The 19,033-nt window shown below is 52.5% G+C and overlaps 1 protein-coding gene across 1 annotated transcript in view; it reads right to left on the reverse strand.

Annotated features, from left to right (window-relative positions):
• Positions 1-9,331: 9,331 nt before the first annotated feature.
• The window catches only part of SLC45A4 (solute carrier family 45 member 4), a 56,537-nt gene continuing 46,835 nt past the window's right edge, over positions 9,332-19,033 (reverse strand). Inside the window, exons 5-10 of the mRNA XM_063079621.1 lie at positions 17,407-17,595; positions 15,449-15,628; positions 13,623-14,665; positions 12,691-12,790; positions 11,300-11,511; positions 9,332-9,915 (exon numbers count right to left, since the gene is read on the reverse strand). Of these exons, the coding sequence (XP_062935691.1) occupies positions 9,553-9,915; positions 11,300-11,511; positions 12,691-12,790; positions 13,623-14,665; positions 15,449-15,628; positions 17,407-17,595 (2,087 nt within the window). The 3' untranslated portion in view covers positions 9,332-9,552. The remainder of the gene's footprint in view (positions 9,916-11,299; positions 11,512-12,690; positions 12,791-13,622; positions 14,666-15,448; positions 15,629-17,406; positions 17,596-19,033) is intronic.

Below are 19,033 nucleotides of genomic sequence, written 5' to 3' on the forward strand. Positions count from 1 at the left end.
ATCCCCACATTAAAGTTATTTTAGAAATTAACATACTTTCAAATAACCCATGTGCCAAAGAAAAAATCACACGGGATATGAGACAATATTTTGAACTGAGCAATAGTGAAAACAATATAGTATATCGAAATTTGTGGGATGCAGCTGAACAGTGCTTAGGAGAAAAATATAGCTTTAAATGCTTCTATTAGAAGAAAGTTTAAAATCAATTATCTAAGTGTGCACTAAGAATACAGAAAAATAAAAGCATATTTAACCTAAAATAAGTAAAGGAGAGAAATAATAAAGACCAAAAATCAATGAAGGGGAAAACAATCTACAAAGCCAAAAGTTGGTTCTGTAAAGTTATTGATAAATTCTAGCAAGACTGAACAAGGGAAAAAGAAAAACAAATTACTAATGTCAGGAACGACAGACATCAAAAGCATATTAGGAACAACTAGCTTAGACAAAATGTACAAAGTTCTTGAAAAAAAATTTGATGAAACTGACATAAGGAAGAACAGAAAATCTCAATAGCGCTATATCGATAAAAGAAGTTAACCTTGTAGTCAAAAACCTTTCCACAAAGAGAACTCTAGGCTCAGTTGGTTTCATTAGCGGATTCTAACAAACTGTTAAGTATGGGATAATAGAATTCCACAGAAACTTCCAGAAGAATCAGAGTGGGAGGACCCTTCCCAGTTCATCTTAGGAGACCCTATAACAAACCTGACGGAGGCCTTACAGGAAAATAAAATTCCAGATCAATTGCTCTCAGAAACATAGATGCAAAATTATTGAACAAAGTATTTGCAAGTTGAACCCAGAAATATTTTAAAAGGTTAGTATATCATGACCAAGTCGTGTTGGAAAATGCAAGGTACATTTAACATTCAGAAATTGACCAGTATAATTTAACATATTAGCAGAACTAGTAGAAAAGCCATAATGATCATCTCAGTAGATGCAGAAAAACATTTGACAAAATAAAATATTCATCCATGATTTTAAAAAATCTTGGCAAACTAAGAAGAAAAGTCAATGTCCTCAAACTGATAAAGATCCTCTACAGGAAATTTACTGCCAACAGCAGACTCAATGGCAATGGACTGATTGCTTCCCCCTGAACCTGGGAACGAGGCAGGGATGTTCACTTTCAGTCTCCCTATTCAACAATGCACTGGATTCTACCCAGGGCAATAAGGCAAGAGAAATAAAAGGCGTAAAGCTTGGGATGGAAAAGGTAAAACTGTCTTTATTCGCATATAGCATAATTGTTAATAAATCCTAAAGGATCTATTCTAAAAACTAAAGTAAGAATTTAGCAAGGTAACTGAATGCAAAATCAATATACAATAGTCATTGCATTTCTATGTCTAACAGCAAAAAACTGGAACAATTTTAAGTACTGCTTAGAATAGCATAAAATATACATCAAATGGAAATAAATTTAATGAAAAATGTGAAAGACCTGTACACACTGAAAACTCAGAAACATGGATGAGAGAAAATTTTAAAGACCTAAAAAAGTGAAAAGACACACCATGTTCATGGGTTGGAAGAGTAAATACTGTAAAGATGTTAGTTCTCTCCAAACTGACCACAGAGATTCCATTTAGTCCTAGTCAAAACCCTAACACCATTAAAAAAAAAAGAAATTGAGAATTTGATTGTAACATATATATGGAAATGCAAAGTAGAAAATTCAAGGTAACATTTAAAAAGAAGATCAAAGCTGGAGGACTCACATGATTTTAAACTTTACTAAAAAGCTATCGTGATTAAGACGGTAGAATGTGGCATAAGAGTAGATAAGTAGTGCATTGGAGCAAAATGCAGGGTCTGGATGCACAAGCACACAGTCTAGTAAGCTGACTGTACAGACACAAGAACTCCAGCACAGTCCAGTACGGAAAGTCTGCTCAACAAATGGTGCTGTGACAACTGGATAAGCACAAGGAAACGGGAGAAGCTCCCTCTTATCTCCTGCAAAATCTAACTCAAGGTGGTTTGCTGACCCCAGTGTAAGGCTCGAAGTTTCAGAAGCAAGCATAGGCAAATATATTTGCAACCTTGGTACAAAGATTTTTATTTTTTTAGAGAGAACACACAAAAAATGCTAAACACAAGAGAAAGAAATTGATAAATTGGACTTCATCGAAATACATAATTAAGAAAATAAAGAGAAACCATAAACTGGGGGAAAATATTTGCAATGCTATTCCTGACAAAGGATTTTTACCAAAAATATATAAAGAGCTTCTACAAATCAATAACAACATGAACAGCTCAGATGAAAAATGGGCCAAAGACACTTTACCAATGAAGCTATGGATGGCCAGTTTGAAAGGATGCACCCAGAAAATGCAAATTAAGCCACAATGAAATGCTACTTGACACTCATCAGAATGGCTAACACTAAAAGACTCACAACAGCAAATGCAGGTGAGAATATGGAGCAAGTGGAATGCTCATGCTTTGCTGGATAAAAACAGCATTACCACTTAGGAGAACTACTTGGCAGTTTCGTATAGATTCATACCTACCCTATAACTCCGCAGTTACACAGTTATTTACCCAAGAGTAATGGAAACAGAGACTTTTACAAGAATGTTCATAGCATCTTTTTTTGTAACAGCCTTACACTGGAAACACCCGGTGTCCATCATCTGGAAAATGGATGTGGGATATCCTCACAATGGAATAGTACATGACAGTAAAAAGCAAGAGAACTGCTGATGTACACAACTTGTGCAACTCTCAAGCACTTTGCTGAGCAAAAGTAGCCAGACACAAAGGCCGCAAATGGCATGTTTTCATTTCTGTGAAGTTCTAAACAGATAAAACGAATCTATGGCGGTTGCAGTTGTAACCGTGGTTGCCATGTCAGTGAGAAATGCACTGGAAGGAATCAAGAAGGAACGTTCTGGAGAGAGGGACGTGTTCTCTTCAGACCGGGCGTTGGTTCCACAGGTGTATGCATTTGTCAGCTCATGGAATTGCACACTCAATACCTCTACATCTCACTGTATATAAATTTATCTCAATGCTGTGGAATGCTAAGCAGATGTTAAAAGAACGCACTAATAAGGAAAGATCATCAAGATATTTTGCTGAACAAAAGAATACAGATTGCAAAACCTTACACAGTGGTCTAATTTTTTATCCACACACACAAAAAAATTTTTTTTGTGAGCCACGGGCCGGCCCTAGGATCAGAAATTTTTAATATCAGCATATGTGGAGACTAAGACGTGAAGGCTGTGCGGGTTGGGACGGGATTGGGACACCGATTTCCCGCGCTCTTGGCTGCTTTTTGCCCCGTGACGGCCACTAGGGGCGCAGGTCACACCCTCGGCAAGCGCCTGGGAGGGCAGCGAGGACAGGGGCGCAGCACCTGGCTTAACCTCTGCTCGCTCGGGCCGCTCAGGTGGGATGTGCGCACCGCGCCTGCCCCGGCTCACCTGCCTCGGCGCCCTGCACGGTGCCCGCTCCAGCCCGGACGCGCCGCTCACTCCCCTGAGGCAGGGGCTTAGGGGCGCCGGTTCCGCCCTCCCCGCCCGCACGCAGGGGGATCCGGGCGCGGGTCGGACCCCGGGGTGCAGGGCTCGCAGCGTCCGGGAGCCCACCGCTCCGGCCCGGTCCTGGGGTGACATCTCCGTGGCTGCGGTGACTGCCGCGCGGTGGCCAAGCGCCCCCCTCCGTCTGGAAGGGAAGCGCCGGGATGTCGGGTCCCGCCGCCCTCAGCGGGTACGCACCTTCCTGTGTGTCCCCAGCGCCCAGCCCCGAGCCTAGGGTGCGCCGAGGCTTCTGCAGCCCCGCCCTGCCTGGTGGGGACCTGGCCGGGGGCGGAGGGTGCCGCGAGCACCCGGCGGCCGGCAGGGGGCGCCGCGCGCTCTTCTCGGGGTTCTCGAGTCCGGGCGGCCCCGGCTCCCTTCCCGTCTTGCAGGCGCTGGAGTCCGCGCCCTTGCAGGCGTGGGAACGCGTGCATCCCTTCAGTCCCCACGAAAGGGCCACCAGCCTGCATTTTACCCTCGGGGCGCCCTGGTAACAGCGGGGGAGTGGCCGAGCGGGGACTCGCAGCCGGGGGCGGGGGTTCCAGGCTTCCCCTGCCATCGGAGCCCTTCTCCCACTACCTGGGGCTCAAGCCGGACCCTGCCACACCCCAACCCCGCCTGGGTGGGGCCTCTTCTGCGCCCGGATTCAGCAGCGCCCCTGTGCCCCACAGCCCAGGTCAGAGGGGCCTTTAAACAAATCTGCCCACTCTGGGTTCAAATCCCAACAGCTGTGTGACCTTGGTGCGTCTGGTCCCCCTTCACCCAAGATGACCCATCATGCTGCGGGGGAAGGCCAGGGGAGCTTCACCCAGCCAGCCCAGGACCCTGCAGCACAGTGGGGTCACCAAGGCCCGGCACACACACCAGGTCACCTACTGTCCACCACCCGGCTTGGCCACACAAGCATAGGCTGGCTGGTTCCCTCAAATGCTCTCTTTAGAGGAGTCAGGAATCTTCTAGCAGGGGGAGGACACGAGACCCCACCCCAAAAGGCATTTGGAAAGAAGGGCCAGAGCCACAAGGTGAGGCAGGCAGAGGGTGCAAGGATGGAGGGCTGAGCTGAAGGAGGCCTGGCCTGGGGGTCCCAGGGAGGGGCCCCAGGTTTTCCAGCTCCAGGAGGGCAGAGCACGACCCATGGGGAGGTGACACAGACACACCCATGATGTCACCATGGAGGGAAAAGTTTATTAAGAGTCAACCACAGAGTAACAAAGAAACATGCCAGGGGGGCAGTGGTCTAGACACAGGCTCGTCTGCGCGTGGAGGAGTCAGAGCGCTACACAAACCAGACGTGTGCAGGACAGAGGTGGAGCTGCACGGCATGCAGCAGACATCTGCCTGGCCAAGAAGCGGAACAAAGCCAAGGCCTCTGTGTAGAAACAGACATGACACGAGGTCGCTTTCCCCACCTAACACAAAAGTTAAGTCACGTGCGATATTACTTTTCTTTATAATCCCTTTTCTTCATAAAACTTACATTATGTGTTTAACACACACATATCATTGCTAAAATCAGCAAGAGCTATTATAGTGCTCCAACTTAATAAGTTGATAAAAAAATTGTCCTGTGACCAGTTCACAATGGAACTAAATAGATTTGTTCCGAGATGCCCGGGGAGTCTCTCTGGTAACAAGAAGCATTTCCAACATGGGTCATTCTGTCACCAAGAGACAGTCTCAACCCACAGCCATGGCCCTGGCAGCCCCGGGAGACAAGGGGAAGCTGCTAGGAGGGACCCTCAGCTCTGAGGACAGGCTGGGGGTTCTGGCTGGCTTCATGTGAGGTGACGAGGACCACGTCAGGCTGGGCCCCCAAACATGCAGCATGTGCAGAGCTGTGTGGAGCCCAGAACTGAACTGACACTACTTCCTGGTGGGTGCTGGGCAGAGTCCCCCAGGAGCTCTCAGAAGCAGGGCCCTCAAGACAGGTCCTAGGAAGCCAGGCTTGGAAGCAGCACGACGGTGTGTCTTGGAAACAGCTCGGGTTGATGTGACTCAAGAAGACAGGTATGATGCTTCTGGCAGCAACTGTCCCAGGAGGACCCGTGTAAATTGCACACTTAGTTCTGGTGTCTCTTAAAAGAGATGGACGAGAGCTTAGGTAGAAGCAAAACAGCTTGGGAACAGTGACGTTTAAGCACATCTTCCCGAAGTTGGTTAGTATCTAGGGAGAACAGCAATATTTGGTGTGTTTGACAGACCTGGCCTGCGACAGGTGTCACCATCTGGCTGCTGCATGAACCATCAGCGCAGAAGGCTGGTACCTTTGAGAGCACTATCAGACATGCTACCCAAGCCTCAGGCCACGAGGCAGGGGAGCAGGGCGCTTCCCACGAGCCCCCACCACCCCCGTGGTTACAATGAATGGCTGCGTTCTGCAGCTGCTGACAGAGGCTCCACTTTGGGGTTCTGAGTGGTCACAAGCCTGCTTCTCCACACCCCTGAACACAGCGGGAGGCACTGACCAGCTGAGGCGGCTCAGCCTTCCTGCCACCACCTGGGGGACATGACTTCTCCTAGGCCTGGCCCTCACAGAGGTCCCAAAGCTTTCAAGGCAGCGGACAGGGTTGGCTTGTTCAGTGGGGCAGGTCAGATGCTTCCCCCTAAGACCCCTGCCCTAGGCCGAGAAGAACTGAACACCCCACTACCAGCCCTTCAGCCTCAAGGAACATCACAATGCCATTGGAGGCAGGCTGGCCTGGCCTAACACCCATGGCTTCCTCCCCACCAACCCCTCCACTCCAGGTCACATTCCTGCACTTGGAAATGTCTGCCATGTGTGTTAAGGGGCATCATTAAGAGATTCTTTACTTAGGTGACTTTTATAAGGAACAAAAACACACATCTGATGCAGGTTACTCTGTTTTGGTAGTAAGTGCATATTACACGGCCCTTAGTCGACTGAAACTCTGTCAGATGCTACCGGGCAGAGTGCTCAGAGCTCCCGGCCTCAGACCTGTGCAACCCCAAGGGCGCTACAAGTCTAACTCCAGGGTGTGCACTCAGGGTGTGGGACTCCCCGGCCAGCCCTCTCCCCTCGGCCAAGGCCACCAGAGTCTTTCCTTTCCTGTCAACAGGCTGCAGATGAACGACTGGGGGAGCACTTCAGCATCCCCACCGCCCCCGTCCTGTGTCTGCCTGAGATACAACATTAGAAAACACGATCGCCTGGGCGACAATCTGACCAACACCAGTGCACTGTGTAACAGCCGACCCCAGCTTCTCAGCTTTTCTTAAGACACAAGGTGATGACATGGATGGTTTCAAGTTAGTGCAATCTTGAAATAATCTCATCACAAGGGAGGGGCTGAGGCAGAAAGATCTGGCTAAGTGATCCTCCCAGCACCTAGCTGAGGACCCCACCCAGAGTGCAAGGGCCTTTGGGTCACCAGCACCTGCCTCCCAGGAAGGCAGCTCCAGAAACCGACTCCACCATTAACCCAAGGTAAATCCAAACCCAAGGAACCTCCCTTTCCTTTTGGACACTGACCATATCTACACAGGAAGAAAAACTTTGGTTGCAAATATCTGAAGGGCTTTCAGCTTTACAATTCTACCGAGTGTGCAGCCACTCCTGCTGCTGAGAAGACAACAGCCATGCCTTGTACTGGCTCGATCATTTCTTCATTAATATCCCAACGGTGACTTTAAAAAGGCCTGTGCCGTGAACACAAAATGATCTTTGTTGTCTCTGTTGTTTCAGATCACGGTCAAGCTAAGCCCAGGATCTCAAGGGTTAATAGCTCTTCAGGTGGTGACTGCCAAGCCCCTTTTCCTCCAAAAACTCAAGTCACAGCCAGGCCCTGAGCCTCCTGCACACCCGGCTTCTGTGAGCGCTGCATAGGAGGGTGCGCGCCCTGGACGAGGTGCAGCTCTCCTGGCTGGAGCCATGTGTTTGGTTCGAGTGTTTCAGATCTTGACTGGGGTCAGTCCTACCCCCACCCCATATTCTCTGCTCTCCTGCTTCTGTTTTCCAGTCACCAGGATAAGAAGCATGATAAATCAACTAACAGAGGCCACGACTGGCAGCCACAGTCCTGACAATCAAGCAAATGTCTCTGGAAGGAGGAGCTACAATCTTAAAGCCAGAAAAAAGAATCGAGTTGCATAGGAGTGAGCTGCAAAGATGCCCGGCTTGAGGGGAGGAAGCCCCGGGTGCCTGTCACCCCGAGGAGAAGAGACAGAACGCCCCACTGATGACGCTCCCACTGGCGGAAGGGGAAGGGTTCACAGCAATGCCAGCAGTGCTTTCAGTAGTCGGCCTCTCCCTGTCCAAGCACAGGACTCACAAGGCCATTCTGCAGGTTTAACACATACAGAAGATGTTCGAGTCCTGAAGTCAGTCCTCCGTGGTCCAGGGCTTCTGAGGGAGGACACGTGGCCTGGTGGAACGTGCCCTCATGGGCATGATCACACGCCCCAAGTGAACAGGCACCAAACTGCTGCTACCTGATACAAGACACACGACCTACAAAGTGCCACCAGTGGCAAGAGACACGGCAAGACCACAGGCTGTCAAGTAAGTTAAACATAGTCATTCCTCTAAATGCACAGAAAATTCAAGTAACTTATTTAAAAACTGTTTAGTTTCATCTTGAAATATATGTGTGTATACATATTTGCTTTAGAATGACCATATTGCAGCATGATTCTCGTGCATTTTAAAGTACTTTATTTAAAAAACATTAACTCGAGGCAGCAAAAATATTACAATTGTCTGACTTTATCCATGTAGTGTGCAGGGGGCCTCTTTCTCCTGATCTCAGGAAGCTTAGACCGTTTCAGACAAGAGCAGAAACCGCTCAGTTAGAGAGAGATGGTGATTTGAAAAACATTTTCCAGTAGCTGCAGCATATGACGACTGTACTTCCCCCAAGTCCGAGTTTTGCTTATTTGTTGAAATCGAAGACACTCACAAGCCTTCTGGCGAGGTGGCCTTCCTCTGTCCAGACAGACGCATGCTTCTTGTGCTGTTCCAAATTCCAGCGTCAAGAGGGCCAACAGGCGAGGAAGTCACAGAGTTCCGACGGTTCTGGCACGCAGGTCCCCCACACACTCCTGCTCCCGGTCCCAAGGCCGCTGTCCCACACATACCCGAGGTAGCCTTGCGGCGGGACGTGGGAGGCAGTGTCCACCCGAAGCTCTGCCGAGGGTTCCCCAGCACGTGGTTTAGAGACGAAATCAAAGTGCAACACGGAGCCAATGGCTTCCTTCCCTGATATGGGGAGGGGTCTGCAGGGGCTGACGGCCTCCCAGGAGGGCACTGTGACACACACGCTCGCACACATGCACACGCACACACGGCCACGCAGAGAGCTCATGGGTGCCCCCGCTGGCACCCTGCCCCACCCCAGGGCTCCTCCCAGCTTTGGTGTGGGCCCCGCCCAGGAGCAGGGCTGTCCTGGGCACCAAGTGTCACACTCTCCGAGGAAAGAACAGACACTGGTCTTCTAAGAAAACCACAGTTATGAAAAAGAGAATGCTTTCTTCTAAAATAATCATAAAGAAAAATACTCTCCAACAGCTGCAGCACCAACAAAATGTGACAAGATCTGACAGAAGGTCCAAATACCTGTAGGTGTCCAGAGAAAAAATTTGATAAAATGTCTTAGTCACTGACTACACTACTATTACCTGAAGTATTCAGATAAGATATAGCAAAGGACGTCAGATTCTTTTTGTTTTCAATTATAATTTTAGAAATGTAAAATCTTATTTTTTTCTAAATTGCTTATTGTCTATATTGTAAATGTTTTACATGTAAAAACATGCAGAATAATATACCTGCAGAATAAAAGACAAAGTTGAAATTAAAAGATCTTTTTCAATTAAAAAGATTTCAAATGATTTTTTTTTTAATTGTGGAAAAAGTAATTAGCGTGGCATTTTTGCCTAGGAGCTCAACCTACCCTATGACTACTGAATGTCACCTACATGTTGGGAAAGGCCTGTCTGTGCTGCTCCCCGCCGCCCCCTGCGCCTGCCTGGGAGCACGTGTCACCAGGAGTGTGGCTCAGACCACAGACTCCGACTCCACCAGCGCGTGCAGGCCCGCCCTCCGCGAGAGCTTCAGGACCGTGGGCTTCTCGCGGCCCCCGCTGCTGCCGTCACCGACAGGCTGGGAGGACAGGCCTTTCTGCTCTTCCTTGGCCTCCTCCGACACCTCGGGGTAGATCACCAGGAATGTGGCGGTCAGGAAGCCCAGGAAAGAGCCCACGGAGGCCACCATGGGAATGACACGGACGGTCCCCACGGCATCCACCACGCCCCCGAGGGCGGATGCCACCAGGATCTGGGAGATGTAGACCTGGCAGGACAGGATGGCGCAGTCGATGCCGAAGCCTCGCTTGGAGTTCCCGGGGCTGTGGTTGACATACTGCAAGAGAGGGAACACGTGTGAGGGGTCGGGGAGGCTCATCCCAGCCAGCACAGCAGAGGTGCAGACTGTGACTCAGCTGGCTGGTGACTCGCTTGGGACAGTGTGATGCTGAGAACACCAAGGTCAAGGGTTCCAGTCCCCGTACTGGCCAGTCATCAAAAAAAAAAAAAAAAAGTCTGAGAACAAAACTGGCCTTTCACTGAGCTTGGGAACCATTCCTGCTTGAGTCCCCATCCCCAACTCCTACCCAGCACTATGCAGGCAAGAGAAGCAGAAAGTTCTAGCTCATGGGAGGGGACAAAAGTGGAAGCAACTTCACCAACCCCATTTAGGCGTGGCATTATCACCCAAACTCCATCAAAGGACGGTGGGTGACAAATGTGGTCCCACCGCGGGACGTGAAGCTCATCGAGGCTGCCCCCACAAGCAGTGAGTGAGCTACAGAGAACGGGGGACTCGAGGAGCCAGATGCTCCACTGTACAAAGCTCAGAAACAGGCAAAAGGAATACATGGTGTCAGATGTCAGCACAATGGTGACCTCTGGGGAGAGGGGAGGGGCCCGAGGGGCTCTGGGCCCTGGTAAGGCTCTGTCTTGGTCTGGGTGGGTTCTACAAGTGTGTTTTTCCTTCCCAAAAGCCATGACGCTGCTCACTTAAGATCCAGTAGTCATGTCGTACTGCAATTTAAAAGTTTACTTAAAAAACAACGCTGTTAACTTAGATCTCCATTACTACCGTATTTGCTATGCATCTAATCAGCACATTTATTTTGCTTTAATAGTTATGTAAGAGATTAGATGAATAAACATAGTTTAGGTTTCGGAAGGAGACATGAGCTTTTTACTTGTGTTTTCCTTCCCCTCTGAAAGGATCTATGTTAAGACTGAGAGCTGTGCTGTCCACCTGAGCTGCCGCTGCTGAGCATCTGAAACGAGGCTCGTCTGAACTGCGACGTGCTGCAGGTGTGAGACACTGAATTTCAAAGGCTTAGCAAGAATGTAGAATACTTAATGTTTATATATTGGATAGAGGTTGAAATAATGTTTTAAATATACAGAGTTAAATAAAATATGCTATTAAAACTAATGTCATCGGTCTTTTTACTTTTTTAAACGTGGCTCCTAGGAAGCGCGGACTTGCCGGGCGGCTCACCGTCTATCAGACGGGACAGTGCTTGTCTGCAGCTTCCCTCCCCTCAGGGGTGCGTGGCCGCCGTGTCTGAGGGGACTGTAGGGGCAGGGGCAGGCAGCAGCTCTGTCGGCTTGTCAGGAGCCATTTCAAAGCTGAGGACCGAAGGGGACAAGCGGAGTCCTGAATATCCCCTGGGGAAGGGGCTGAGCTCCATGGGCAGGGGAGCAGAGGGGCCCTGGGCTGGACGCACCTGCCTGAGGTCGTGGTAGTGCCCTAGCAGGGCATAGGGACAGTAGGAGATGCTCATGGAGACGACGCCCATGGTGCTGATGGTGACCATGGCAACATAGACGTTGGGGAACATGGCCATCACGGCTGTGCCAACGGAGAAGCCCAGCGTCCCCAGCACGTAGATCACCCTGACGCTCAGTTCGTAGTTGTCCAAGTACTTCTGTAGCAGGGCTGCAGGAAGGACCACAGGGACACTGACCAAGTGCTCGCTCCTGTCGTCTCCTTCTGCTGTCCCATCCCTTACCTGGACATTGCCTGCTTCCTGTGGCTGAACCTCGGCCCTCTCAAATACAGGAAGATACCTTCTCCTCTGGCCTGGCTGCCATGGCGCAGCCCAGGCAGGCAGGGCTGGCATGTGTCCCCAAACGCTCCCAGCTCACAACTTGGAGCTTCCAGTGGCCCCAGCACCTCAGAGAGAAGTTGCCCTCCTTGGTCCCAGATCCCATAAGCTGGCCTTTCCTGCAGCCTCCGGGGGCCTCCCTGACCTGCCAGGCCACCAAGCCAGGCCCACTTGCTGCCTTCCCTGGCCCTAAACCCAGGACGATTTCATCCTCTTGAAGCAGGGCAGCACTGGCAGTCCTGCCTCAGGTCACAGGTTGCTCACTGCGGGTTTTCCTGTGGGTACCTCTCTGGTCTCCTGTTCACCCTTCCTGACCTAGTGGCTCAACCATCACCTCCTCCAGGAAGTGGCTCCAGTGCTCTCCTGAGGATTTATTAAAGCAGTGACAACACTGGGTCACTGTCATGCCGGCTTCTGGGTGACCGTGTGGTATTGACTTTGGTCATCCTCAAGCCAGCTCAGACTGAAACAAAGCTGGCCTTTTCTGTGGTTCAGGCTGCTAGGAGGACAGACTCAGTTGGGGACCCCCAGACTGTAGTCACGCCCAGCCCCTAAGGTGACTGTGGGCGTGCTGTTCCCAGGAATGAAACCTGCCACCCAGACTCCCAGCTTTTGAAACAAAGCAGCACCCACCGGAAGCATCCTCTCATCCATGCAGACTGGACACTGCTCCTTCCTGCTCCTCTGACTGCTGACCGAGCTCCCTAGGGAAGGCTAGGGACGGCACCATCAACATTGGACAGTGTCACTGGAGGGGACACTGCAGGATGGCCTCCAAAGAGGTCTCAGCAATACCCTGGTTCCTGGCATCAGCAAATAGGAGCCTTTTTCCTTAAGATAAGGACATACGCACTTTGATGCTTCTCCCTTGAAGGACGGCCCTGTTCAGGCAGAAGCCAGAGTCTGGCTGACACCTCCACCTTGTAAGCGGCAGGATTCCCTTGTGCATATTTCCAATCGCTGAGCACCTTCTGCGCTGTGAATGCTTACCTAACCCAGAGGCCTCTTACCTGAGCAAATAGCACCGGTGGCAGCGTAGATGACCAGGCCCCAGCAGCCCATCTTCACCCCGGCATTGTAGGAGTGCCAGGCGGTTGAATTGGAGGGGGCCTGTTTCAAAAACAAGACTGGGGCTTAGCAGAGTATCTGCTATACCCTCTGTGCAAAGGAGGTTCTTATACTTCAACGGCAGGTAAGTCACCCCCAAGTCCAGGTCACTATCCAGTACATAGTTTTCAATCCCTCCCAGCCCTTTGCCACCCCTCCCCCCAAAAGAGGTGGAGTCTTCCTGCCCCTGTCCCTGCTTCACGAATCTGGGCTGCTGTAGACTTGCAGAAGTGACTCTTCTGCAGCCTCTGCCTCTGCCCTCTTGGAGACGCCACATGGAGCAGCTCAGACTAGACCCGGAAAAAGAAGGGCTGAGCTCAGGAAGGGAACGGGAGGTCTGAGCATGTGCCATCTTGGCCCTCCTGGCCAGGTGGCAAATGAAGCCACAGTTGTGAGCCCAGCTGGTACCACAGGACCAGAAGAACTGCCAGCGGAGTTTGGCACAAGTGACAACAGGTTATTATTGTGACCGCTGACTTTGGGGCAGTCTGATGTGCGGCAACAGACAGCCCAGGCAAAGCCCCACTTGGCCTTCTCAAAGTGACCCTGCCCTGTGACAGCACTTGGCCTTCGTGACTGGACCCCATTGCGAACCCCCATCTTGGGCTTGCATGATGCCCCAACCACCTCATAGAGGTGCACGATGCCCAGCTGCCTGCTGTGTGCCTCCCCCTACACATCCCTGATACCCACAGGCACCAGGGCACAAGGGGCCATCAGGTAGGTTTGGAAGAGGCCCCTGATGCAGAGGCCTGTCGTAACCAGTGGCCTCCCAGCCTACAGAATTGGGGGTGCTGAGAAGCTGCGTGCCCCGCTCAGGGGCCTGAACACTCACCTTGGGGTCCCCTTCGAAGATGACCTGGCCCATGAAGTCGGTGTAGAACACAGCCTCAGCAATGACGGAGAACCAGGTGAGCAGGTGGCACAGGCACAGCCGCATCAGCTCCGGGGGCATCTTCAGCATGGACAGCCACAGCAGGCGCACGGTGGTCTCACCCTCCCCTTCCTCGCTCTCCGTGTCCCCGCTGGAGTTGGTGGCCCCACTCTGGTTCCTGCGCCGGCACCGCTGCCGCTGCCGCTGCTGCAGGTCATACAGGTCGTTCATGCTGCGGGACGGCTTGATCAGGACCACCGCGTTGGCCCGCCGGTAGCGGTAGCAGTGGGACCCAATCTTGCCATAGTAGGAGAAGGTGCTGGAGGCCTGCCGGTGGAACCTGTGCCGGCGCCGCCGTGCGGAGGCAGACACAGCCGAGGGCTTCACGTCCACCCTGCTGTAGCTGCTGGGGACATCTTTTGGCAAAGATCCGCTTCCATTGGGGACTTTCGCCTCATTTAAGTGGTTATCGAGCAGGGTGTCATCCTCTTTCATGGTCTCCCTGAGGAACGTGGACCGGCGGGACAGCTTGGCCTGCGGGAGCTCCTGGCTGGTACTGCAGGGCGTGTTGGGGTAGGAGGCATCCTGGAAGATGGAGGGCTCGATGTCGTGCAGGAACTGCAGCTCGGGCTCCAGCTCCAGGGTGGCATCGGGCACGTGCAGCACCGAGTCGCTCTTGCTGCGTACTATGTCCACGCTGAGATAGTCCAGGGGCAGCTCGTGCTCCGACTGCACCTCGTCCGGGAAAAGGGAGCCGCCGAGCTGCGCCCCCCTGTCAAGGGCACTGAGGCGGGTGCTGGGCAGGGTGGTCTCCTCGGTGCAGCGGTCCTGCTGCGGGTTGTACTGCTCCTCCTCGATGCTGAAGAGGTGCAGCGCCACGGACACCGTGAAGATGACGGCGGCAAAGAAGAAGAGCACCTGGCTCTGCGTTCTGAACCAGTCGCCCAGGAAGGTCTGGGTCCAGTCCAGCCCGCCCAGCACGTAGCCGATGGCCCCGCCGAGGCCTGCGCGGGAGCAGAGGGAGGCAGCAGTGAGCAGGGAGAGTTCCAGAAGGGCTTCACCCTCATGTGGGGGCCGGGGCCGCCAACCACAGTGATGTTAAGGGACAGTTTTGGGGATGAATGAGAAGACAGCAGGGAAAAATACAACAGGAAACTCCAGCTGACATGTGATTTGAGAATTCTGACCTGGGGTGGGCATGCTGACAGTACTGGCCTGAGTGCCACATCTTGGGCACACATGCTGACGGCCAGTTCTGTGCCCCATGAATATATACAATCATTAAAAAAAAGAAAAAAAAAAAATCTGAACTAATAAAATTTCTGTTTAATAAATGAACAGCACAATCAAATTACGAAAAATTAAGAATTTAATTAGCTTAATTAAATTAAACAGAATGTCTATCTGCTTAATAAATTAAGAGCAGACGAATACCAGGATCCGTTGCTGTCCTGTGTGTGCCACTCTGTACTGAGCGCTGGCCCCGAAATGCGTGAAAAGTGCTCGGCTAAAGGGAGTGGTCAGTGCAGGGCCCTTGCACATCCACCTGGCGAGCACGTCACCCCCACATGGGCCTGGTCCAACCCTCCCCGCTTCAGCTCCTCCGTCCCCTGGTCCTGCTGGGCTCAGTGGTCAGGAGGGGACATCCTTGGTTACCTTCTGGAGATGCTGCTCACTGCCCCGGCCCGCCAGCACACCCTGAGGTGGCGCTGGCACACGCTCTCACCCTGCCCACGCCAGGCCCAGAGCCAGGACAGGCCTTGGCCACGCTCGGTGCAAGCGCTTACCGGCAGAGAAAGCGTGGATGTTGAGGGCCATGTCCTGCTCCTCGCTGTCCACCACGTCCAGTAGGTAGGCACGGATGGGCCCTTCGGTCGCATCAGCACTGAAATCCAGGACCACCACCCCCAGCACCGTGAGGACGATGCCAATGGTCTGCCGGTTGGGGACATCGCCGAGGGCCAGCCCTGGACAGAGCACACAGGGGAGGTCAGATCTTGGCAGCTGACCCAGCAAGCCCCTGGGGGGAGGCGGGTAGGAAACAGCACTGGCTTTTGTCTGTGCCAGGAAGAAATCTGGGTCCCGTGGCACGGACCCTGTGTAGAGAGCCTGGGTCTGCTTTTCCCGTTTCTGTGGTTTGCAAGGTTAGTTTTCTCCCCGTTCACGTTCGCTGTTCGCTGACCTCCAAGAACAGAAAAGCAAGAATGATCCTTCCCGCCCCAACCGTCAGGAAGCAGGGCCACTGAGCTGGAGCGCCGAGTCAGCGTGCCGAGGGCACCTGTCTACGCCTGGGCAGAGAAGTTGCCTTCTAGCTTTTCTCACAAAGAACTAGCCTTAGGAGGCCACACCAAGCACGGTAACAGCACCAAGGCATCCCTGTAGACCGCGGCCGACTGTGTGAGTGCCAGAGGATTCTGGATCAGAAAGGTAATGACACCTAAAACACCAGAGTTTTTTAGCTAATTCTCTGGGAGGCCTGGGCTCCTGGGGACGTGGCCTCACCCTGCCACAAGTCCTCCTGGGGGGCTGTAAGTAGTGCTCACATGCCAAATCCCACCTGCTGCAGGGGAGTCTGCTCCGAACCAAGATCAAACGACTAATCCTGGAGCTGCAGCTCACGCTGGGTCTTAACTGACTGCCAGGGAGACCAGTGGTGTCTTCTTGCACCAAGATTAGAGGGGGCAGCGGCAGGCCTGAAATCTGGGACCCAGGACCCATCCCAAAGTGCTGTGAAGCCTGAACACAGATACCCTGTCCCACAGGAGGCGCAGAAAAAGGGCATGAGACGGAGCCAGGACGACGGGCTGGAATTCCCAGGTTGGCTGTGTCTGAGCCACATTTGGGCAGGACCATCCCCAAGGACTCAGCCTTGAGAAAGTCAAAGAGTTCTCTCTGTGCTTCAGTTTCCCTCTTGGTAAAAGTGAGGAAGGGAAGGCTGCTCCCCAGGGAGATAGCCAGTGACACTGCCCAGCAGGCACCAGGGAAACGGCACCCTGACCTCTGGGTCAGGAGACATCACCTGGTGGTGGGGGGCCGCCCTACACATTCAGGGTAGCTCAGGGAGGTGAGGCCCCATCCCCACCAGGCCTCTGGGAGGCTGAGCAGGCCTCGTGTCCCGGGCCTCTGTCCCCCAGTGCTGCAGCACCACGGCCTTCCACTTGACCCGATGCAGACGGGCAAGCCCCTGTGCTTCCGAAAACAGGCTGAGCTCCCCCGTCTCACAAAGCTGTTGCCAGAAAGCAAGGTTTTGTTTTGAACGGTTTTGATGGGTCCCCCTCAAGGAGAAAACTTTTTTCTACACATAGCTGCTTTAATTAAAAACAAAACAACAAAAAAAGGCAAAACAAAACATGGGCACATGAAACGAAAACACAAATCTCAAACTAGGTTCTGGACATTTTCAACACCAAATCTAAGAGAAGGAGAACAAAAAAAGAAAAGATAATTTCTGAAATAATGCTGGAAACAGGACGTGGTGTCAGATACGCATTAAAAACAAATGATCACAACAGGAAGCGTTTCCCTGTGAACAGGTTCCTCCGGCTTTCCCACGTGGGGAAGCCCCAGCACTGCCAAGCGACCTGTGCTGTGGTCACCGCCAGGGCGACCCACGGCGGCCCCAGCCGGTCCCCAGAGGGCCAGCTGGGCGATTTCACACCGCACACATCACTGAGTGAGAAGTTGCCCCTGGTCAGGACCTGCTGCACACGTGTTAGAACTCACAGGCTGCTAAAGAAACACTCACCTATGGCAGAGCCGTTGAGGAAAAGCGCAATGCCAAAGAGGACTCCAATGCAGAGTGCGAGGATGAACGGCCGGCGGCGGCCCCAGCTCAGGGTGCACCGGTCACTCGCAGACCCGATGAGAGGTGTGAAGATGAGGCCGAGGATGGGGCTCAGGAACCAGGTGAGGCTGTAGTACTGCTCCGGAAGGCCTGCCGGAGACACGTGCACCATTACACGTGCAGGCACGCATGCACATGTCACATGGCTAGGCTCTGCTGCAGTCTGCTCAAGGAGCATCAGGACAGACAGATGCCTTTGTGTACACACACATGTGCAGCGCACCCTCCCCAGAGAATCCTCCTGGATAGACTTTCTTTTCCCTGCAAGGCTAGGTGATCTGAAATCAGCCAAATCCTATCTGGTATGCACCAGGTGGCCAGAGAAAAGCACGAGGGCCTTGGAATGGGCAAGTGGGCCCCACCTGCAGGGGCACCAGCCTAGGGAGCAGCACACACTGGACTCGGCCAATGTGGCTGGACTGTGCACACGCGCGGAGTGTGCCTCACCCAGGCCTGCACGCAGGAGGCGCTCGGGGGTGGCTATGGCACCAGGCTGAGGCCCTCTCCACACTGCTGGTGCTGACCAAGGTCTAAGGGGCTGCTGAAGGCTCCCTCAAGGGCACCAAGCATGAACCCACCATCCCTGGACACCCAACAGTCCGTCCACAAGAGCAGGTGGGGGCTTTAACTTCAGAGAGGTGGTAAGAGTCCATGACTTGCGGACCTCGTTGGCTGAAAATGTATCACAGAGGGTCCCACTGAGGGTCTGTGCACCCAACAGTGGGTGTTCTGAGCAGGTACCCAGCAGGGCAGGGGAAGGAAGCATGTGTGTGTCCAGCTGGAGCCAAGGCGGTGCCGCTCTCATGCTTAACCGTCCCAACTGCCCAGGGAGGCAGGGGTTATTGTGCCCATTCCAGATGGGGACCTGAAGCTCAGAGAGGCTGGTGACCTGCCCCAGGTCATGTGGCTAGAAAGGGGGATTTAAACCCAGGGCTTTAAACCCAGGGTTTAAACTCAAGGTTGCCTGGTGCCAAGTCTATGTCCTCACACTCTACATGCTGCCTACCTATCACACAGTCTCCAGTGCCCACCGCCACATGCTGCAGCGCTGCACGGCAACCAGAACAAACCAGCCGCAGGCACGTGTGACAGTCTGGATGAGTCTCACACACGATGCTGAACAAATTAGACGAACACAGACAAGCATGTGCTGTAGGATTCCTGTCATGTGCCACCCAAAGATGCATTAAAGGGATCTCTGCTGTTACAAGTCGGGGTGGCAGCCTTCCTTGGGAGGACACACTGACTGGCGGGCTTTGGGGCTGTTCTGTCTGTTCCTGATCTGGATGGCGGTCCCAGCAGTGTGGTCATTTGGTGATAATTCATCCAGCTGGAGAGCCAGATCTGCGCACCTCTCTGTTACACTTCAATAAAACTTTACTTAAATAATAAAGGTGCTTTTGGCATGCCAGTGACTCATCTGGCTAACATTTTATACTGCCAAAGGCACTGAGCAATGGAATATTGTGTTTGACTAGTAAGAAAAATAAACTCGTATAGGAGGAGGAAATCATTTTCAAAGGAGGAG

This window comes from Cynocephalus volans, chromosome 15 (genome assembly GCF_027409185.1).
Source record: "Cynocephalus volans isolate mCynVol1 chromosome 15, mCynVol1.pri, whole genome shotgun sequence".
Taxonomy (NCBI): domain Eukaryota; kingdom Metazoa; phylum Chordata; class Mammalia; order Dermoptera; family Cynocephalidae; genus Cynocephalus; species Cynocephalus volans.